The sequence below is a fragment of the Haplochromis burtoni genome, unplaced genomic scaffold, assembly GCF_018398535.1.
Source record: "Haplochromis burtoni strain Fernald_Lab_line unplaced genomic scaffold, NCSU_Asbu1 Contig_77, whole genome shotgun sequence".
NCBI classification, from domain to species: domain Eukaryota; kingdom Metazoa; phylum Chordata; class Actinopteri; order Cichliformes; family Cichlidae; genus Haplochromis; species Haplochromis burtoni.
This window is the reverse complement of record NW_024582438.1, coordinates 658713-682075: the sequence shown is the minus strand read 5'-3', so window position 1 is coordinate 682075 and position 23363 is coordinate 658713. Positions and strand designations below refer to the sequence as shown.

At 41.4% G+C, this 23363-nt stretch overlaps 3 protein-coding genes across 4 annotated transcripts in view; all 3 read left to right on the top strand.

The window, feature by feature from the left end:
* Window positions 1–5497, top strand: part of LOC102304885 (very long-chain acyl-CoA synthetase) — a 19428-nt gene extending 13931 nt beyond the window's left edge. Inside the window, 2 exon segments of the mRNA XM_042221942.1 lie at window positions 4762–4892; window positions 5005–5497. Coding sequence (XP_042077876.1) covers window positions 4762–4892; window positions 5005–5181 — 308 coding nt within the window. The 3' untranslated portion in view covers window positions 5182–5497.
* Window positions 5498–6192: 695 nt separating this feature from the next.
* On the top strand, window positions 6193–12723 carry LOC121814712 (very long-chain acyl-CoA synthetase-like). 2 transcript variants are annotated; one of them, XM_042221946.1, is made up of 4 exons: window positions 6193–6738; window positions 7169–7367; window positions 9244–9365; window positions 11776–12723. In XM_042221946.1, exons 1-4 carry the CDS (start codon window positions 6726–6728, stop codon window positions 11850–11852), a joined length of 411 nt encoding a protein of 136 aa, XP_042077880.1. In that variant the 5' UTR covers window positions 6193–6725; the 3' UTR covers window positions 11853–12723. The 2 variants fall into 2 exon arrangements, with proteins under 2 accessions (XP_042077880.1, XP_042077879.1); XM_042221945.1 differs by lacking the exon at window positions 6193–6738 and adding an exon at window positions 6746–6892.
* A 128-nt stretch (window positions 12724–12851) lies between these two features.
* LOC102303763 (very long-chain acyl-CoA synthetase) lies at window positions 12852–18023 on the top strand. Its single transcript, XM_005929161.3, has 10 exons — window positions 12852–14481; window positions 14625–14834; window positions 14918–15073; window positions 15286–15410; window positions 15507–15701; window positions 15788–15878; window positions 16055–16253; window positions 16332–16429; window positions 17385–17515; window positions 17632–18023. Exons 1-10 carry the CDS (start codon window positions 13866–13868, stop codon window positions 17806–17808), a joined length of 1998 nt encoding a protein of 665 aa, XP_005929223.1. The 5' UTR covers window positions 12852–13865; the 3' UTR covers window positions 17809–18023.
* Window positions 18024–23363: the final 5340 nt, after the last annotated feature.

Below are 23363 nucleotides of genomic sequence, written 5' to 3'. Positions count from 1 at the left end.
TGCCCTGGTCCCATGCCTGTGTGTTCCCGTCACTTACTGTTTTACTTTGACAGTCTGTGTCCTACGTTATTGTTTCTGGTTTTGCTTCCCTTGTCTCGTTGGCTCCAATTTATTCCAGCTGTGTTTCCCTCCTGTCTCCCATTCCCTGATTGCTCCCTCTGTGTATTTAAGCCCTGTATGTTCCTTGGTCTGTGTCACAATCTCCTTCATCTCATGCTGTGTTTTGTTTGCCTGCCTTGCTTGTCAAGTTATTTTGGGTTTTCAGTTTAATTATTTTGTGTTCAGCAGTAAAGCTGTTTTGAGTGCACTTTTTGACTCCCTGAGTCTGCACTTTCGGTAGCTAAGTGATGCCTTGAAGGTAGAAAGTGTAAATATCAACACTTCACCAAGTTCTTTTGATTCCTCAGAGGCATCCGATGGAAGACAAAACACTGCTCAGTAGGAGATGCGTCCTGCATGACACGCTGCCACGGATCTCAAAATGGTGGCGTGCCCCTGACAGTTTTATTACAGAAGCTCCCTCATTCTAGTCTAAACAACAGTGTCTCAGTAACTTTCCATTAGAGATGGTCCCCTCTTATCTGTATTTTTCCCAGGCAAGCATGAGCGAGAGTCTGCAGTTTTCTACTCCCCTAGGACACATGTTCTCATGCCTTTATTTACAGGGCTGTGTCCACTTAATACTACACTATATAACTTTATAACACTTATTAATAAAAACACATAGCATTATTGAGGCACTGCAAATTATTTAATCCCAACAGTCCCTCCTTCGATCTGATCAGATGTAAAAACAGATAAGGAAACCCTAATGGACATAATACACCCCTTCCATTGCCCAAGGACAGACGTCATCCACTCCTCCAACGGATTATCATTATCATTATCTATTCGTTAATTTTCTTAAATGATGTTCTGAATCTTCCCAGGGCTCTAGTTACAGAACCATCTGGGGTCGTATTCTTAAGAATGAAAGTGCAGCACATCTCTCCAGACATTACACCTCCCCCCCCCCTTTTTACCCACTAGGTGTCAGTTGTCTTGGTTGTCCCGCTTCTTTTCCCTCTTTGTTCCTCTGTCCCCCTTTAACGGGTGGACCATATATGGGATGACTGTTGTGTTTGGGCAATTGTCATAACATAAAAATCACAGACTATTACTAAAGCTAATTCTCAGATCTCCCATTCTGGTTGTTTCCTGCTTCCACCTTTGTGCTCAGACTAGAACCTCTGTCTTAGGAGCTTTAGACCTTCTTTACAGTTAAACAGCTAATCTTACGGGACGGGCGATTCTCTGTGCTCTTCTCCTCTTCTTTCTTCAACGTCAGGGGTTAGACTACCCTTCAGTTTGTTGCATAGATCAGGGGATTTATTTGCCCCTTGGCCGGGATCCATGTTTCTTTTGGGGTCACAGCCACGTTCCCCTTTCTTGGCCAGACCCGCCTTGGTCTGGTGCTTCTGGATTTCCGCCAACCACTTCACGGTTATTGCTGTGGTCCTGGGATCCTCTCGAGGTGACTAGCAGGAGCCCAAACGGCATGACCCTTGACCCCAATTGCTGTCTTGGCAGTCTCGGTGCGAAGGATCTTCATATCTCCGTGACCTCGTCTGGTGTCTGCTCCTTCCTCTGTAAAAGACAGAAAAGGCAAACACCTCTCTGCCTAGAGAATTCGTCTAATTATTATCTATGTGTGTAAGCATGTTTGCAGTCACCCCTCTGCACTCTAAGTCATTTCCTACAATATATCAGTCTACACAGTCATGCCGAACGAAGCTTATGACCTTCAGAAGACTGAGTGCCGACTCTCATGAGCACATTTGCAATGTGTGTATGAAAATGATTATAACCGCTTATGTTAGTAAAAGAAATCAAAAAATAAATCCTAACATTTTCCCTCCTTGCACACGTTCTAACATGTGACCAAAAAGCATTTTTCATTTACCCTGCTGTCCCAGTGTGATACTCAGCCTAAAAAAAAAAATCATAAAAATGATCATAGAAACCATTGTTTCATGTTAAACCTGGAATACCCCCCTTTTTGACACACTCCCATGTGTCAATTCACCGGAGCTAGAAATTAAAAGGAAAAAGGTCAGTGGCTGCAGAGTTTGTGGAATTATGGGAATACTTCACCCACACCAACTGGGAGCACCAGGTAGATTGGTTGGAAGAAAATATGCATTGAAGAGCAACCTGGCCCGTGGCCCAAGGATGGTGAAAAATTCTTTCCAGATGCAAGAGGTAAATTGTTGTCCTCAGTCGGAGACAATGTCAGATGTGAAGCCGTCAAGCTGGACGACATATTGGCCAAGTAACTCTGCTGTTTCAGGAGCTGAGGGCAGTTTAGACAGGGCCACAAAGTGGTACAGCCTTGGAAAAATGGTTCATGATGGTACGAATAACTATGTTACCTGATAAGAGCGGTAACTCAGTGACAAGATGTCTTGATGCATGCTCAATCATCCAGGTAAGTAAATCTCCAAAAGTTGATTCTGTTCATCTGGATGTAGCGTTTTGTGGGAGAAACGTTTCATCACTTACCCAAGTGACTTCTTCAGTCTCAGCCGACTGCAGGTTTCCCCAAACAAAAAGGAGATTCAATTCATTGGAAGAAAAAAAAAATGTTTATAATGTACGTTCTATTTGCTAAGGACTGCGGATTTATTAGAGCAGTCCTCGTTGGAGCTGGAGCCTGAGTAGAAGTTGTCTGTAAAGCCCAGGTTAATAGGTGCAAAAAAGGTTTATTCCACGACTCCCAAGATGTAAAAAAAACAGCAGCGAGCAGGGTTTTGGACACCTAAGCCCACCACGGGAACCGGACAGGAGATGACACGATCCAGGAAACGCCGTCGGCTGTGATGTAATGGACCATAACCAACTTGAGAAGCTGCTGAAGAAAAGGTAAAGCAAGCTTTAATTGTGTTGTCCTTGGGTCATTTTTTTTGTCCCTGAGGACCACAGGTGTATGAAAATCGGGAGGACATTATGAGGGTTAACCAAACGGAGCAGCAAACTGAGATTAAACATTTATCTCCATAAAACAAACAGTCCAAAGAGCACTGGATGACATCAGTGGCTTCATCCATCTTTTACATCAGGGGTAGGCAACCTTTCTGAGGGCGAGTGCCATTTAAAATTTCCTCAGAAGTCAGTGTGCCATATGATTGCATTAGCAATAAATTTAATAACGCTCTATATTAGCAGTTACACAATATATAGAACCACTTTATAGAATTATATTTGTTTGCGGATGTTGGCCGCTATCAGCGAATAGTTATCAGCTATTTTGAAACAAAAAAAGACACTTTTTATCCATAAGAAGAACTCCATAACAGCAGATGGACTGTACAACAGAAAATACAAATGCTATTTATGGTCTCCTCACAACAATGATAAGAAAAATAAACTAAGCCAATATGGCATGTCTGTTAATACAGAGACACACATGTTAATGTGATCTTTGGTCTCCCACTCATGAGAGAATGAAGGAGAGAATGAGAGAAGAAGAGGCAGCTGTGCAGCGTAACGACAGAATAAATCCACCTTTGTGTCTTTTTCCATCCTAGACAAACTGCGTCTCCTCTCAGCTCAACACGAAACGCGTAATAATTTCTCTGAATGCGGGACGATTCCGTTTGTACGGGACGGTTGGCAAATCTACTAACTAACCTTATGAACAAAATAAAGTTCAACATCAGTAACATCATAGCACCCACCCAGCTGTAGAGAAACTCTGTCATGCTAGCTAGTACGCAGTACGAGTTATTGTAACTGACTGTAAAAAGTCAGCATAACAAAAATAAACTCCACCTAAATTTGGTTTATATGTGACCCAGAGAGACTGCAGGTCATAACTTCTTACCTGAAGTTCAGTTCACATGACACTCAGACCATCAGCTGCCTCGGGTCTCTCCTCCTCCTGCTTCCCCTGTCCCTCATCCACCTGCTGGCCTCCACCACTTGTTAATATTACTGAATCTGTGGAAGCTCCGCCACATCCACCACCAAACAACTGAGTTATTTTTACACACCGGCCAGCATCTGGCCAATCCACCACCTTTCATTGTTTATAAATCATCGGCCCACCGAGCAAATGCCCGATGGCCAGTCCAGCTATGGTATGAATGTTCAAAAATCTGCACAGAGGAGAATACAATATGCTAAAGCTTTACAAACGCAGCCCTACAATTTGTCAGGTAAGAGATTGTTAAACTGCATCCAGTTTAACAATCAGGCCTTCCTTCTCCTTAAGTAGTGACCAGCTGATTACAGGATTACCAACAAGTGAGTTCATCATCACAGGCATGATGGACTAAAAGACAGGATGCAGAGGAATGACCTGTCCCTGTATCAAAAAGTGTGTATTTTTTTTTCTCTCTCATGCATGAGCGCACACACAATGCAGGCGACACACACAAAGGATAGAAGATGGGCAGTGGAGAGAGAAATGGGGAGCCAGCACAGGAGGACTGGAGGACCATGACAGTCATATGGCTTAACAAACAAAAAAAACATTCCTCTTAAAATGGTCAGAGATAAGAACTGGACTAAAAATGAATGAGAAAGCAGCCAATGTCTAAAGAAAGAGTTTGACAGATCTTAAGGAAGCCTGGAAAACTATTGCATAAGAACAGTTGACAAAGTCAAAATATGAAGAGATGAGTGGTGGCTCAAGACTTTTGCTCAGTACTGACACTTTTGATTAGCAATACTGAACTTCAGTTAACTCCTGTTTTGTGATTGTTTCACTTTTGTCTTCAGGCCAGGAGGGAAGAGCCGGGATGGCTGCTGTTACTTTGATGGATGGACTGAAGTTTGACTCCACGGTTGTTTTTAAACATGTCGAGGACTTCCTGCCGTCCTACGCCAGGCCACGCTTTCTGAGGATTCAAGTATGTTTACTCCAGTTATTTTACACTTTTTTGCATTTGTGGGTAAGCCTCTTTGTTGCTTGCATGATTTATTTTATCCACTAATAATTGGTTGTACTGTGATTTATTACAGAGGTCACTGGACATTACAGGCACGTTCAAGCTAATAAAGACGAAAGCAGTGGAGCAGGGCTTCAACCCAAATGAAATAACAGACCCACTCTACTTTCTAAATGAAAAAGAGAGGAATTATACTCCACTCACGCCAGATGTATTTGATTCAATTGTAGCAGGAAATATCAAAATATAAAGTGATTTTACTTTTTAAAGGAAAGAAAATCACCTATGTAAGAAAATCATTGAGATGACAGCGTGGCACTTCTGGCTGCAAATTTTGTTGATAAGGTGTTTGAAATTATATCTTTGCCTTCATAATTTGATTTTAGCTGTGATTCTATGCACACATCCTTAATGATTTAGCCTTCTACGGATGTACTGAGCTGTGAGTTCACTCAGTGAATTGTTTCAGTTAAGTAAACGCATTGCTCTGCACCTTCTTCCTTCAATGCATTCTGGTCCGTCCATGTTATATATATTTTTTTAATTAAAGACCTACTGATATTGTATGTCTCTTTCACTGCCTTATTTGTAGTTATCATTGGACATTGTAGTTTGTAGACTATGTATGCACTTTGTGTGCACAATATATTTGCAATAATACTACTAATAATAATATTAATATGGGCAAGCGAAGGAACTGATCATCTAATATGATAAGTAGTGAGTAACCGGGCTTTAGTGATGTCTTTTTGTACTAAAGGGCTCAAAGTAAATATCCCCCATACCTTTGGATCACCGTCAGTAGCCTGAACTGTTGATGCATGATTTCATGTTGTTTACGCCAAAGTCAGAGTATTTTCAATTCAATTTTATTTATGCAGCACCAAATCAAAACAACAGTCACCTCAAGGTCCTTTATATTGTAAGGTAGACCGTACAATAATACATACAGAGGAAAAACTCAACAATAATACGACTTTGGCGACACCGGAAAGGACAAACTCCCTTTTAACAGGAAGAAACTTCCAGCAGAACCAGGCTCAGGGAGGGGCAGCCATGCTGTGACGGGCTGGGGTGAGAGGAGGAGGACAGGATAAAAAACGTACAGTGGAAGAGAGACAGAGATTTATTAATAACAAGTATCATTCAGTGCAGAGAGGTCTATTAACCCATAGTGAGTGAGAAAGGTGATTAAAGAAGAAATACTCAGTGCATCATGGGAGTCCCCCAGCAGTCTACACCTATTGCAGCATAACTAATGGAGGACTCAGGGTCACCTGATCCAGCCCTAACTACATGCTTCAGCAATAAGGAAAGTTTTAAGCCTAATCTTAAAGTAACGTGTGTTTTGGGATAAGTTGTAGGAATCTTCTACATTGAGGCAGACTGAAAACAGTCAAGAGAGGCAACATCGTCTTAAATGGGACATATGGTCATGTGAAAAAGAACACATCCATAGGACCCTATACAGTCGTTTGACTTGGCAGCCAGGTGCTGCTGAGCAGTAAATTACCTGCTTCCCGGTTCTGGGACGACTACAGAAAATATGTCACAGTCATACAGTACATAGGTGAAATTATCCGTTATCTCTTCTTTTTCTCTTCAAACAGAAACTCAGTAATAAAATCCACAAAGTCAGACTTGCAGTAGGCAACGGGATCAGAGCAGATGTTTGGAGGGACTTTGTGAGACGATTTGGAGAAATTCAAATCAGTGAATTTTATGCATCAACCGAGGGAAAATTTGCTCTGTTGATGCATAGCACTATGAAATATAGCAGCAAAATGGGAGATCATGGGCGAGACAGGTAAAGATCCATGTTTCAGCTCACACTGTGTAGTATGAAGCAGTGTGTTAGCTTTTTCTTTTGAATTTGTAGATGTTTTTTCCATATGCTGTGATCAAAGACAAAGGAGAGCATTTGAGGGATTCATATGGTTTCTTCATAGAGGTTGAGAAAGGTGTGTTACTTCCAGGAAGGTTATAACGCAAAATATATTTTTTTTCTTCTCTTTTCTTCTCAAGTTCTCACCCATGCATCTTTTCAAATGCTATAAACATTTTATATGCCTTAATCCAAATCTACACAGTTCCTTTTCTCAGCCACAGTGTACCTCACCATGCACAAAATGAAAGTTTAAAAGACTCAGAAATGCAATGTCTTTACAGCATGTATCATGCATCTTGCCTTTAAAATATAAAAACCCCAAATATGACTTCTCCTCTACTTTGATCAGGTGAACCTGGACTTCTGGTGACTGAAATAACAGCCAAAGCTCCATTCACTGGTTATGTGAGAGACATGAATCAAACTGAGAAAAAGAAGCTGCACAACGTCTTCAAGAAAGGTGATCTGTACTTCAACACCGGCGACCTGCTGCGCATCGATGAGGATAATTTCATGTACTTCCACGATCGTGTTGGCGACACATTCAGGTGAGCGCATGTTTTGAAATAATGCTTAAAAATGTGAGCTCACACAGAGCACTGAAAACAAAAAATGTCAACAGATGGAAAGGAGAGAACGTAGCTACAGCTGAGGTGGCCGACATCCTCGTGCTGGCTGACTGCGTTAAAGAAGCCACTGTTCATGGAGTCAAAGTGCCAGGTACATGTTGCTTTGTTGCTGCGCTTGCACCAAAACCAAGAAACATATGTTCAAATCAAAGTACACTGCACTTAGTTTGATTACTGAATCAATGATCAAACTGTTTCACAATGTTTTCCAGCATTTTCTTGGCAAAATGTAAAAACACATTCTCAATAGATGGGTAACTTTTAGCTCCAAGATGGTATTAACAAACCTCACCAAACTTTGAATCTTTTATATATTGGTGCATTTATTAAAAATATTTGCTTTACACCAAATATCACTACAGAAAATAATTGGACTCTTCCTCTACATTCACTTCTTTTGTTCTAATCTAGAAATTTTCAGACATTCTAAAAATTTCAATGAGAGGATTATGAAGTGTAGTACATTTTTTAAAAGTTCATTTTGTTCTTTAATGTGATCGATCATAAAACCTGCCCTACTTTCTCAGTGGTGTTTGCACTTTGTAGGTCAGTTGAAGTCGTGCTGCGGTCATGAACTTTCACTGATGGATTCGACTTTAGAAGTACGCAAGTTTTATTAACTTTAGACTTCGTGACACTAGAGTGCAGCAGGGTTATCCTTCTTTGTCAGTCAGAGGATTGTACCCTATATTTCAGTATAGCTTATCTGAAGCAGTGATCACAGGGGGCAAAGGGTGTACAGGCAAAGAGTTTAAAGCATACCATGATGACTGAATGCAACATTGTGACATCGAAGATAAAAGCTGACAGTGACAATAAATGAGACATCTGAAAGCACCGTAATTTTTAAACGGAGTTAAAATGCTTTTGGTCCAAACTCCCTTTATTTTAAATTTAATGCTGCTATAGATTATGACAAACCCCTTGCTTGTTTCTGGCTATTCAAGAAAACTGCACCATCTACCTCATTTCCATTTGTCATAGGTCTGTGCTGGCAGACCATGTGGAGAGAGGAGGTGGACCCAAATGCAGACACTTGGACCAAATCTATGATTTAACAAAGAGCGAGCCGTTTATTGATGGCTGAATCCGGTCTTTAAGTCTGACATCATTGGCCGTGCTTGGGCCCAAACTCCTCTTCAGGTCCCAAAGTCAAACGAACACTGCAGTATCACTGGGAGTTAAAAACTGTCTAAATCCTTTCATCTGTAATAAAATGATCAGCGTTGCTGCTCTACCAGGTGTAACAATTAAGTTTAACATCCAGGCATCCACGAAAACCAAATTTATGAAATTTAACGGAGTCAGAAGTTAGCAGGGAGTTAGCTTGCTAGTTTCTGTGTGATTCTTACTCTGAATCTGAATAAGTATGCAGGACCACTGAGTGCCGTAAGACCAACTCTTTACTCACTGTATTACCGCCTCCTGGCATGCATTGCCAGTGCGTAACACGTAATTACACAATCGAACAATAAACACATACTGCCCATACAACAAATGTACCAGGGACAATTATGAATACACCACATCTCCCCTTTTAAACAAAAACAGAATATTTCTTTTCTCAGGACAGAACCTTCGAGTGGACTACCTTTTGATTATTTTTTTCTTTTTCAAAGCCAAACAAAAACATCTGGCAAACAAACTGCATCACATTTTTAACCTTTTGTTTTTATTTCCTTTTTTCATTTCTTTCTTCTTCTTTTTTTGACAACTCTTTTTGATTTGTTTTACTGTGCTCTACAAAACCATTGTAACACAGTTATATAACAACAACCTTTTTTTTCTCTTATAGATCTAACTTTTTAGCTTTAACTATTGCCCTCCCTGACTTGGTTCAGACAACATCAGCGTTAACAGGTGTAGCAGGGATTACACTGGGTGTTTGTGGTTTCTGCAACACAGGCACATTAGCAGGTTCGTGCACTGGTGAACTTAAAGGAATCAAATGCATGTGATTACGCCTCACAGTCCCTTGTGGTAACTCCACTGTGTATGATCGTGGTGTAGAGTGATTTTAGATAACAGTGCCTGGAGTTTTGACATCGGTCACCCAAACTTGCTCTCCAGGGGAGAGGTTGCATAAAGGTTTTGCACGGTGGCGCCTGTTAGACATTGCCACGTCCATCATCCTCTTCTCCCTTTCCTTTTGAGCAAGCAGTGCGCCGTCCGGCAGTGTAGGCTCCAGCTGCGATGGAAGTGTTGGCAGTGTGGTTCGCAGACGTCTGCCCATTAAAAGCTCAGTCAGCTGTATCCGGCCTGGAGTGGTGTAGCTCTATAGGCAAGAAGAGCTAGATAAGGATCAGCTGCTTTTTTCAGAAGATTTTTTACAGTCTGTACAGCACGTTCTGCTTCTGAGCACCATCTCAGAGATTTGTTGACTCAGCCCGGGCCACCACACTGTTTGGCGTGCACAAGCTTTACATTTTACAACACCTTGATGTCCTTCGTGTAGTTTTTCCAGCACCTTGTTTCTCATCGCTGAAGGAATGACAAGCCGTGTATCTTTTAGCAAAAGGCCGTCTTGTGAGCGTGGCTCGGTCAGGCCAGTAATTTCTCAGTAAAGGCTCTTGTTTTGCATGTTCTGGCCAGCCTTGGGTGCACATGTCCATGACGCGAGCACACACACTGTCGCTTTTCAGTTGTTCCTTCAGAGTTTGCATATATGAGGAACTGACAGGCATGTTTGTTACAATACTGTCCACTTATACAGGGAGTGCAGAATTATTAGGCAAATGAGTATTTTGTCCACATCATCCTCTTCATGCATGTTGTCTTACTCCAAGCTGTATAGGCTCGAAAGCCTACTACCAATTAAGCATATTAGGTGATGTGCATCTCTGTAATGAGAAGGGGTGTGGTCTAATGACATCAACACCCTATATCAGGTGTGCATAATTATTAGGCAACGTCCTTTCCTTTGGCAAAATGGGTCAAAAGAAGGACTTGACAGGCTCAGAAAAGTCAAAAATAGTGAGATATCTTGCAGAGGGATGCAGCAGTCTCAAAATTGCAAAGCTTCTGAAGCGTGATCATCGAACAATCAAGCGTTTCATTCAAAATAGTCAACAGGGTCGCAAGAAGCGTGTGGAAAAACCAAGGCGCAAAATAACTGCCCATGAACTGAGAAAAGTCAAGCGTGCAGCTGCCAAGATGCCACTTGCCACCAGTTTGGCCATATTTCAGAGCTGCAACATCACTGGAGTGCCCAAAAGCACAAGGTGTGCAATACTCAGAGACATGGCCAAGGTAAGAAAGGCTGAAAGACGACCACCACTGAACAAGACACACAAGCTGAAACGTCAAGACTGGGCCAAGAAATATCTCAAGACTGGTTTTTCTAAGGTTTTATGGACTGATGAAATGAGAGTGAGTCTTGATGGGCCAGATGGATGGGCCCGTGGCTGGATTGGTAAAGGGCAGAGAGCTCCAGTCCGACTCAGACGCCAGCAAGGTGGAGGTGGAGTACTGGTTTGGGCTGGTATCATCAAAGATGAGCTTGTGGGGCCTTTTCGGGTTGAGGATGGAGTCAAGCTCAACTCCCAGTCCTACTGCCAGTTTCTGGAAGACACCTTCTTCAAGCAGTGGTACAGGAAGAAGTCTGCATCCTTCAAGAAAAACATGATTTTCATGCAGGACAATGCTCCATCACACGCGTCCAAGTACTCCACAGCGTGGCTGGCAAGAAAGGGTATAAAAGAAGAAAAACTAATGACATGGCCTCCTTGTTCACCTGATCTGAACCCCATTGAGAGCCTGTGGTCCATCATCAAATGTGAGATTTACAAGGAGGGAAAACAGTACACCTCTCTGAACAGTGTCTGGGAGGCTGTGGTTGCTGCTGCACGCAATGTTGATGGTGAACAGATCAAAACACTGACAGAATCCATGGATGGCAGGCTTTTGAGTGTCCTTGCAAAGAAAGGTGGCTATATTGGTCGCTGATTTGTTTTTGTTTTGTTTTTGAATGTCAGAAATGTATATTTGTGAATGTGGAGATGTTATATTGGTGTCACTGGTAAAAATAAATAATTGAAATGGGTATATATTTGTTTTTTGTTAAGTTGCCTAATAATTATGCACAGTAATAGTCACCTGCACACACAGATATCCCCCTAAAATAGCTAAAACTAAAAACAAACTAAAAACTACTTCCAAAAACATTCAGCTTTGATATTAATGAGTTTTTTGGGTTCATTGAGAACATGGTTGTTGTTCAATAATAAAATTATTCCTCAAAAATACAACTTGCCTGATAATTCTGCATTCCCTGTATGTCTGTGCTTTCCATTAGCTCTTTGTCTGACATGTTCACTGTTTTTTTCAGAGGCGAGCGGGACAAAGTATCTGCTGTCCAGAGCGATTTCCCTGAGGCGTACTGCACATTGTACGAGTAACGCATGAGTCTCATTCTGAATTGCTAGATCCTGGGTGGCAAGAGATCCAGAGCTTGTCCTCCCAGTAAGGAAACGAGAGGTTTGTGGTCCGTTTCGAGACAACAATGTTTACCAATCAGGAAATCACGAAATCGCTCAAATGCCCATGTAGACTAGACGCCAGTGCCTCTTTTTCTACTTCTACTTTCTACTTGGATATTGAAACAGGTGTAAAGTTGTTTGCAACTTGTGAATTTTGACTCGAGGGTGAGTCATCTCAAGAGTAACAAATCTTTTGATGCATGTTTAAAGATTTGTTTGAACATCTATATGTCATGGTCCTGAGTCTGCAGACTCAGTGTTTTGTGTCTCTTTATGCTTTTGTTTATTCTGAGTATGTATTCTGTTATGATTTGCCATTTGTTAGGTTTCTGTTCTGTGCTTGCCCTGGTCCCACGTCTGTGTTCTGTCTGTCTATGGTGTCACACTGTCTGTTTGTGAATCTGTCTGTTTAGTTCAGTGTCTTATCTGGTTCTCTGTGTCTGAGTTTCCTGTTTTATTCTGAAGGTCCCCGTCTCATGTGAGTGTGTTCAGTTTACGTTTCCCTTGTCCCGCCAGCTCCGACTTCTCCCAGGTGTGTTGCCCTCCTGTTTCTCATCCCCTGATTACTGCTGTGTGTGTTTAAGCCCTGTGTGTTCTCCTGCCTGCTGCCGGTTCGTCTGTGTTCCACAGTGTTTCGTTCCTCTCGCTGCGCCTCTCTGCCCCGCACTTCGTTTCGTGTGTTCTCAGGTTTGTTATTTAGTTTTCCCAGTTTAGGTTTCTTTAGTTACTTGTCATCCCTCACTGCCTGTTTGCCATTACACTACCTTGTAAATAAATGTCACTCGAATCATCAGTCATTGCCTGCATTTTGGGTCCTCCTTTCCCCCAACACCACACGGCTCGCCTCGGCAACCGTGACACTATAAATCTGACCATACACACACACATACACACAGTAATAAACTATACTGCTAAAGTAATAGACCACTTAAAAGCTTTTGGACAGAAGCAGATTTACTCAAAACTGACTGAGAGGTCCAAAACTGCACTGAATTTAGCTATTGAAGTGTTACTCCTGATATGGAATTTAGCCTGCGTTTGTTTACACAAGGCAATAAAGCAGTAAGAAACATTCATATTCACTAGAGTTAATCAGGAACCTCCTCTATACATACTTTGTAAATATGTAAACTCCAGCCAGCAGCAGGTTACGAAATCCTCTCTGACATCTTTGAAGCTCAATAATTAACAGCTGTCTGGCTTTTCTGGCACACAACTTCTTGTTACTATTACTAATATTTCCACAACAGATACATGTTAATTGGAATTTATACAGTTGAAACTTAGGACCACTGGGAAAAACATAAACTGGGGATCATAACGTTTAGAATGTTTTGATGTTAGGAGGGACTGTCAAAGCTGCTGTCCTGTTGGTGCTGCCTCAAGTCATAAAACAGAGGCCTCAACCAGATTTCCTGCAGCTTCTCACATTCAGAGCCAGGAGTAGGCTCTCTGTGCATACTCCTCTTTGTCTGCACAAACGTCTCGGTATGAGGAGTCTTCTTAGTAATCTCATTATAAACAGTGAGGTCAGAAACATCGGGGCCTTGACTGCCTAATTCCCTGATGTTGCTGGCTGATGCAGCGGACACAGAAAAGGGTTTCACTTTCCTTCTAGACAGTTATTGTTGATAGTCAGAGTATTTGGTGCTAGTTAAAGGGTTCCTCTGAATTTTTGCCTTGTGCCCCAACAGACTCACCAGTGGCTCTTGGCAAAACTGCAAGTTAAAGGTTAACTTGCACCTGCCCTTCTGTGTGAGCGAACACAGCCCAGCAAAAGCTTAGCTGAGATCCGACAATCTCCAGCCTGTCTTCATGTTCAGGTCATCAGGTGCTACCCTCTCACAGTCTGTTTGGGCTTAATTTTGGTCCACTAGCACGATCTAAAGTGGTCACTCGGTATAAAGCCAGTGAAAGGCCTAAAACACGTGAAAGCAGTATGTTATACTGTAAATCATTGATGCAGCTCATCTGGTTGTTCACTAGCAATACAAAATGCTTTTCAACCTTTGGAATTTCTCAGTGCTCCTCCTCCTGCTCCACATGCCTTTTTATACCTCTGCTTTGTCTTCAGCAGGACAGCTGTGAGAAAAACATGTTGGTCTGGACAGTGTGTGCGGCTTTGATTGCATGTGGCGTTTTACTCCGCCATTCTTCCTTCCTCCAGGATGTCCAATTCGTGCTCACTAAAATAAAAGTAAGGCGGTTCATCGAAAAGTGCGTGCAGACTAATTACTCAATCCTGGACCGCTTTTTAGAGCTGGTGAAGACGCAGCCGCACAAGCCTTTCGTTTATTTTAAAGATGAAACGTTCACGTACCGGGACGCAGACATCCTGAGCAACAAGGTTGCGAGAGCGTTTCTGCAGGCTGGATGCGTAAAAGAAGGAGACACGGTGGCGCTGTTCCTGGGGAACCAGCCGATGTTCCTGTGGCTCTGGTTGGGTTTGGTGAAGATTGGATGCGCTGGAGCTTTGCTCAACTCCAACATCAGATCCAAGTCTCTGCTACACTGCCTCAACTGCAGCGGAGCCACAACTCTGGTAGCAGCTGAAGGTAGTACCTGCATTTCTGTCTGCTTTTCCAAGCGATGGAGACAGTAGAGAGCTCATTTACTCAACATTAAATAACCAGATAAATACATAAATAAATAATCTGACAGGCCTGGAGTTCATCAATTGTATGAAACAATTTTCTAGACTTGCTGGATGCAGTGAAGGAGGTGCTGCCCCATCTTCACGAACAGCAGATCAATGTTTTCATCTTAGCTGACAGATGTGAAGTTACAGGTGTGGAAAGCTTCATTGATAAAATGAATCAGGCTTCCTCTGAGCCTATACCCAAGGAGTTAAGGTCCCATTTAACCATGCAGAGTCCAGCAGCCTACATATACACCTCAGGGACAACAGGTAAACTACTTACTGAGATTCACGATGCATCAGTGAAAGAAACAGAAGATTCGCCACCTGAGCCTCTGGCTTGTCTTTAACAGGTCTCCCTAAAGCAGCTTTGATCACTCAAGGCAGAGTGTGGACCATGTCTTTACTTCTGCCTTCATCAGGAGTGAACTCCAAAGATGTGATTTATGATACCCTCCCGCTTTATCACAGCACCGGCTTCCTTGTCTTCACTGGGGCCATTGAGAGGGGTATGAACTCTTTGGATATATACTATTGTGTTTTTTTAGATATATGATTGATGTATGACTTTATTTTATTTATTTTTTTAACCAATGTAATATAAAAACCATAGTTACATATATGTAACTATATGTTACATATTTGTTGAAAAACCCAAAATTTTGACTACTTCCACTGCTACTCTTTAAAGTGTGCTGTTGTCATCTATTGTTGTGTGCAGGTATTCCTGTTGTTCTGAGGAGTAAGTTTTCTGCTTCCCAGTTCTGGGACGACTGCAGAAAATATAATGTCACCGTCATACAGTACATAGGTGAAATTATGCGTTATCTCTGCAACACTCCACAGGTTTGTACCAACACAGCACCAACATTAATACTACTGTCTCACACAGAAAGGTTTAAAAAACTAACAAACGCATGCTCTTCTTTTCTCTTCAAACAGAAACTCAGTGATAAAAACCACAAAGTCAGACTTGCAGTAGGCAACGGGATCAGAGCAGATGTTTGGAGGGACTTTGTGAGACGATTTGGGGAAATTCAAATCAGAGAATTTTACGGAGCAACTGAGGGAAACTTTGCTCTGTTGAATTATAGCAGCAAGATGGGAGCTCTTGGGCGACACACCTTCCTGCACAAGGTAAAAGTCCATGTTTCAGCTCACATTAAGAAGTAAAACCTGTCACTCATGAAGCAGTGTTTTAGCTTTTTTTTTTAAACTTACAGATGTTTTTTCCATATGCTGTGATCAAATATGACATAGACAAAGAAGAACCTTTGAGGGATTCTTCTGGTTTTTGCATGGAGGTTCAGAGAGGTGTGTTACTTGCAGGATGCTTACAAAACCAAGGATTCTTTGTTTCCTGCCCTTTTATTTATATTTCTAAAGTTCTCACCCATGCATCTTTAAAAATAAGTATTTATTGAAATCTCATTAATATTGACTTTAAAATATAACAATCCCAAATATGACTTCTCCTCTACTTTGATCAGGTGAACCTGGACTTCTGGTGACTGAAATAACAGCCAAAGCTCCATTCACTGGTTATGTGAGAGACATGAAGCAAACTGAGAAAAAGAAGCTGCACAACGTCTTCAAGAAAGGTGATCTGTACTTCAACACAGGCGACCTGCTGCGCATCGATGAGGATAATTTCATGTACTTCCACGATCGTGTTGGCGACACATTCAGGTGAGCGCATGTTTTGAAATAATGCTTAAAAATGTGAGCTCACACAGAGCACTGAAAAAAAACAAAAATTACCAACAGATGGAAAGGGGAGAACGTAGCTACAACTGAGGTGGCCGACATCCTCGTGCTGGCTGACTGCGTTAAAGAAGCCAATGTTTACGGAGTCAAAGTGCCAGGTACATGTTGCTTTGTTGCTGCGCTTGCACCAAAACCAAGAAACACATGCTACTGAATCAATGATCAAATTGTTTAACAATGATATCCAGCATTTTTTCTTCGCTATGCATAAAAATGAATTCTTTTTAAAACAAAAAGGAGCTCTAAGATGGCATTAACAAACCTCACCAAACTTTGAATCTTTATATATAGCCGTACAAAATATGCTGCTTGTTGCTCTGTGCTCCATCCAGATGATCCCGCACTACTTCAATAATTTTGTAGTCCAAGATCTGAGGATACAAATTCATGACTGATAGTGATCCATTGTATGTTTTTCTATCCAACTTTGTTTTTACTGCATTGGCAGTGTGTTTGGGGTCATTGTGAGGCAGAAAAATGAAGCTCTTGTCAATCAAATGCTTTCCAAATACTACTGCATGGTGGATTAAAATAAGACAATACCATTCTGCATTCATAATTCCATCAATTTCCAAACAATGGCTGAAATGCAGCCCCAAACCAGCCTCCATTGTGTCTGTAAACACTCAATGTTGTGCTTCTCTCCTCACCTCCTCCGTATATGTTCATGATGGCATGAACCAGAAATTTCATATGTAGATTCATCCCTCCATAACACCTGTCACCACCGATTTTTAGTCTAGTTCTTGTATAATGTGGCATACCTTAGCCTTTTCTCCCTGTTTCACATCCTTTGAATGGCTTCTTGACAGCCACTCTTCTATTGAGATTTCTGATGAGGCTTCTATGAACAGTAGATGGATCAACTTTCCTATTTCTTAAGGACATAACTTTCAGATGTTGTTCATCTGCTGTAGGTTTCTTAGCCCTGTCCTTTTCTTTTGTCCTCCACTTGTCCAGCTTCCTGAGATTTTTTTGACACACTATCGTGAGATTAGCAATACTGAACTTCAGTTAACTCCTGTTTTGTGATTGTTTAACTTTTGTCTCCAGGCCAGGAGGGAAGAGCCGGGATGGCTGCTGTTACTTTGATGGATGGACTGAAGTTTGACTCCACGGCTGTTTTTAAACATGCCGAGGACATCCTGCCGTCCTACGCCAGGCCACGCTTTATGAGGATTCAAGTATGTTTACTGCAGTTATTTTACACTTTTACAAATGCATTTGTGGGTAAGCCTCTTTGTTGCCATAGTGATTTATTTAGCCCACTAATAATTGGTTGTACTGTGATTTATTACAGAGGTCACTGGACATTACAGGCACGTTCAAGCTAATAAAGACGAAAGTAGTGGAGCAGGGCTTCAACCCAAATGAAATAACAGACCCACTCTACTTTCTGAATGAAAAAGAGAAGAACTATACTCCACTCACGCCAGATGTATTTGATTCAATTATAGCAGGAGACGTCAAAATATAAAGTGATTTTACTTTTGAAGAAAAAAATCCACCTTTTCACACACAAGCGAATCATTTGTTGTGTCACTTCTGGTTACACATTTTAATGACAAGGTGTAAAGCATAAATTTATTTTTTGTTCTTTCATGCACACCCCCCATGTTTGAGTTTGATGTACCAATCTGTGAGTGTGGTGATGGGTTCACTAGTTTATTAAATGGATTGCTGTACACCTCCTTCCTGCATTGCATTCTGGTCCGTGTAGGCTTTTGGCAGTGTGGGAGCAAACATATCTTTCTGTCACACATTCTGCTCTCTTTAATATTCATTTAAAACCTCCACACCCAAAGTTTATGCTTTTGTAAGTGGATTTATTCAGTGGCGTAATTCAGCTCATACAGCTGGTTTCATGCAGAATGTATACCCTGAATAACTTTATCTAGTCTTATGTCCCAGAAGCTCACACCAGCTCCCAGGGTAGGTGCTCTTTTTTCACCCTCTGGTTGAGTGATTCGTAGTGTTCAGGAGGCCTGGATTAAAGCCATGGAGCTCAGGCAGGGGAGAGCAAGCTCATTAACCACAGGGTCACTGATGTTAAAAAGGGAATCATAAATGGGGGAATAAAAGATGTTTCTTTCAGTGGTGTAATATATTATGCTATTTCTGCCACTGTCCACAAGTCCATCCATCACTTTTGTCCAGTGACTTGCTGTCGATGGATTACCACGGCCCTCGAGAACATGCACAGAAAGATATTTTGTCAACATACAGCAAACTGTAGTGCAGCGTTTGACAGGGATGCACGCACATTTTAGGCAGCATTAAACCACAATTGTTCTGAATCTGGCTCAAATTTGAGTGTCAGGATTTAAAGCATCTCCTTTTTCCATCTCACATATCAGATAAGCTGTAAGACACCCAGGAAATGCATTAAAATGTATAACACTTTAAATTCATTATATTATTAATTCCTTTCTGAAGCCACCCATCAGTTAAATGTCAGGTTACTCGAGAGTTGGTTTGCTGCTGGTAATAACTCTCAACTCCTTGAAGAAACGTAACCATGGCATTTGAACATGTTTATATCAAATCTGTCTTTTCTTTCTTTTTTAAAAAAAATATTAGCGATCTGGAGGCAGCATGGTGGCACGGTGGTTAGCACTGTTGCCGCACAGCAAGAAGGTCCTGAGTTCAATTCCACTATCAGGCCGGGGTCTTTCTGTGTGGAGTTTGCATGTTCTCCCCGTGTTTGCGTGGGTTCCCTCCGGGTACTCCGGCTTCCTCCCACCGTCCAAAGACATGCAGCTTGTGGGGATAGGTTAATTGGATAATCCAAATTGTCACTAGGTGTGAATGTGCGAATGAATGTGAATGGTTGTCTGTCCCTGTGTGTTGGCCCTGCGACAGACTGGCGACCTGTCCAGGGTGTACCCTGCCTCTCGCCCTATGACAGCTGGGATGGGCTCCAGCGCCCCCCGCGACCCTGAAAAGGATAAGCGGAAGCGAATGGATGGATGGATGGATTAGCGATCTGATCACATTTTATAATTAAATGAAAAGTGCCTACGGATGTGCTGTTGTGCTTTGCCTCTCTCTTGCGCTATATTTTTGTGGAGGGGCAAGGGGGGTGGCGGATCTCTAGTTTTTCCAGGTGAATACTTTAAAATCTCCACACAAATTTTTTATTGGATAAAGATTATTTTTAATTTTTTATTTATTTGATCCAAATAAGTTACTTCATTGTTTGGAGCTACAGGAGGAGCTGACGTCATTTTAATATTCCATTTTTTAAATATGCACTTACACTCACTCACACGATGCATAATTACAACCATGCATCCATAGTACACTCACACGGAAATGTAGACATGACAAAAGCATAAAAAATAATTATCTTAGATCTGAGAGCCAAAGCTGGAGGCGAATGCGGGAGACATTTTCACAGGTTAAGAAATGGATCAATGAACTTCCCAAACTCTAAGAAAGCTGACTGTGAGCACACAATATCCTTATATCCTTATAAAAAGCAGCCAATGCTGAACACCCCCACCCCCCACCAAAACATGGATTTTAGCTCTACTGGTGATTATAAATTGGCCATAGGTATGTAAGGTTGTGTCCCTATGTCTTAGCCATGTTATAGAATGATGAGAGGTGGGATAGGCTCCAGCCTGAATATACAATATATATTTATAAAGTTAATGTGAAAGAACAGATTTCTCTGTTAAGTGTCACAATGTAGAGAGTTAATGCACAAGCTGTGAAAGATTTCCTCAACCTGTGTGTGTGACAGCGAAGCTGAGCCGGTCTGTTGGAGAAAGTCCTGCACGAACTGTCCAGTAAGTGGTGCAGAAGGTAATCAGGATTATCTGTGATAGATAACAGTTTCTTTAGTGACCTCCTTTCCACAACAAATGTGTCCAGGTTGCAAAAACACACAATAGCTGAAATGCGTGTAAAAAGATTTGTTTGTTTGTTTTTTTGTTTGTAGAATTCATATTTGGACTTTTTTTTTAACTATAACTTTTGCCAAATTATCCATTTTTTTTCTGGAAATGATTTCAGAAGTTGTTAGGATGTTTAATTCCATTACATTTCAGTTATCTTATAATATAAAGCCAAATCACAGTATCAGTTAGCTCAAGCAACTTTATATTTTTTGGTAAGGACACTAGAACGAGGGGGAGAAAACCCCAGCAGTCAGGTGATCCCCTATGTGCAAGCACTTGGCAACAGCAGGAAGGGGAACACCCTGTTACAACAGGAAGAAACCTCCAGAAGAGCCAGGATCAGGGAGGGGCAGCCATCTGCCATGACCGGTTGGAGAGGATTTAAAATCCTATTAGATGACGAGTTGTCCTAAAGAAAATGCTGATCTTCTTGCACAACTTGTGATCTTTCACAAAGCTTTCTATTTCTATACTGTCACTGTCAGGGGGCTGAGTCTGTGACCCAGCATTTTGAGTTATTTTGTATTTTTTGATTACTTATGAGTTAATGTTGAGTCCTGGGGTTATTATTAGTTCATCTTAGTTGAAGTTTAGTCTGGTTTATGTTATCGTCCATGTCTCCTTGTTTTCTGTTTATCACGTATTATCTCCTCATCTATGTAGGTTCCCCTTGTGTCTCTCTCCTCTGTCCCTCTGCCTCTCTCGTTCCCTCTCTCTGTCTCTTGTCTCTCCACGTTTCCTGTTTTTATTTAGATTTTATTTATGTTCACCGTGTTTAATTTTGCTTCCCCTGTGGCGTCACGTTCATTTGTGTCAGCTGTGTTTCCCGAGGTGTTTCCACTTCCCTCATTACCCTTCTGTGTATTTAAGTCCTCTGTCTCCCTCTGTTTAGCGTCAGATTGTCTGCATTGCTCCATGTTCATGCCTTTGTCTTCTCTGCCTCAAATCTTGTTTTTTTCATGTTCCTGCTCAGATTCATGTTCATGTTCTTATGTCATAGTTCTCATAGTTAGTCTTAGCTGTTTCCAGTTTAGTTTCTAGTTTAGTTTTGCCCCAGTTCACCTTGCCTTTGTTTTGTGTTTTTTTCCCTATCAGCCAAATAAATGGCTCCCTTTTTGTTATACCTTAGTTTTCTCTCTCCCTTGTCTGCTCTGGGTCCACTCCGCAAGCACACAGACCATCCCGACCGTGACAGTTACTTACTAATCTTTATTTGTAATTGACTATTTTGTTTTAAAATCTTTGTTATGGTACAAATTTAACTGATCTTAAGAATTAATTTTTTTTTCTTATAGACAGAGTTTTGAGGAGTTTCCCTTTGCTTTCTTCTTCGTTCTACTCTCATCTGTATTAATGATAACTGGTTCAAGAGGAGTGAAGATCGAACCACAGCAATGCCTTGTACTGTGGTGGCCTTGGTGAACTCATCTAAGCTGGGGATAAGTAAGCGTAAGATGGTTGTTGGCTGCTCTGTGAGTTCAACAGGAGGACAAGGAGCTGAAACCATAACAGAGAGTGCTTCCTTTGTGGGTCAGGGGTCCTTCTCCAGATTAGGTATTATAATCACATTTTCTCTGGTCTGAACCTCAGTGAAGCATGAGCTTTCAGCAGGGGGTGATGCAGAAGCTGTACTGTGTCAAAGTTATTTACTTACAGGCTGAAACATGAGGCAAACATGTTTCACTGTCACATCAACAATTCTAATGAGCGGCACTGGTGCAAAGTTTGCATTGTTGCCTGGGCACGTCTCTGTCAGAGTGGAAAGGACCGTGCCTGATGTTACTCTGTGGTGTGACTGCCACCCTGTGCTGAAATAATAATCACAAGTTCAGCAGGAACAGCTGGAGCTGGAGGATCAGAAAAGTTGGTTTCTTTTGTGAGCTTGGGGTCCTTCTTGGGATTTGATAATACACTTTCATCATTACTGGCCTGAACCTCAGAAAACAATCATATCAATTTTATTTTCTGGATTTTTTTCGTTGTCACTTCAAACAATATTTATTTGATGTGATGATCTGGCTGACTGGGGGTGTGGGGCTGAATAATCTTGCAAACGTGTTTTATTTCTACATCAACATTTGTAGTCAGCAGCACTGGCGCACAGTTTGCGACGTCACTGAGCAGAATGTTGTGTGGATCTGTGTGACTTCTGACAGGATGACATGGGCCACGTCACTAGTTATTTATTTATTTTTGTTTTGCATGATGTTATGAAGGAAGGCTCAGGGTTTAAGTAATCAGCATCATGGGCTCATCTGATTAGAATGAGAATAAGCAGTCATCTAATAATTCACGGGGTTCTCCTTTTATTCTCAAATCAATAAAGGAAAGAAGGAAAGACACACATTGACTGCCAATGCTGAAAGAAAATAGAGATTTAAGTTACTCATTACCTTAAACAATACATAAAATGCCACCCCGTGTGGGAGTGAAGAAAGAGTCAGCCAAAAGTAAATGCAGTCCTTATATAACATGTGACAGGTGAGTGCAATTAAGGACAAGCACTACACCCAATCAAAGGTGAGAGAACTAAACAAGGTGCATCTGGTGAAGTGAGTGAGTGTGCTAGGATGTGCTAAAATATGGGTCTTCACAACACATGACATTAAATGAATTAAATAGAAAGTAACTGAATAGACCAGCTGGTAATACCTGTTGTTTCCAAACACATCACCTAAGCTGACCACAATGAATAGTAGCCATGACTACTGTTCAAACAGGCAAACTAGTATTGCTGGTTATGGAGAAGCTTCAGATCTGAAAAGTTAAGGCCTTAAAGCTGCATTCTTTATAATAGCTCCTCTGGTTGCTAACAGAAGTCTGATTTTATGAGTAAATTAAGCTTTCCTGGTGGATTTCTGGCAGAGGTGGGACCAAGTCATTGTCTTGCAAATCTCAAGTAAGTCTCAAGTCTTTACCCTCAAGTCACAAGTCAAGTCTCAAGTAATGTCAGGCAAGTCAGAGTCGAGTCTCAAGTCACTGGTGTAAAAGTCCGAGTAAAGTCACAAGTCTGAAACTTTGAATTTCAAGTCCTTTCGAGTCTTTAAAAAAAAACGAAAAAAAAAAAAAAAGAATGTTGCAGTTATGCTAAATGTAAATATTAGACCATGTGATTTTTAAATCTCTG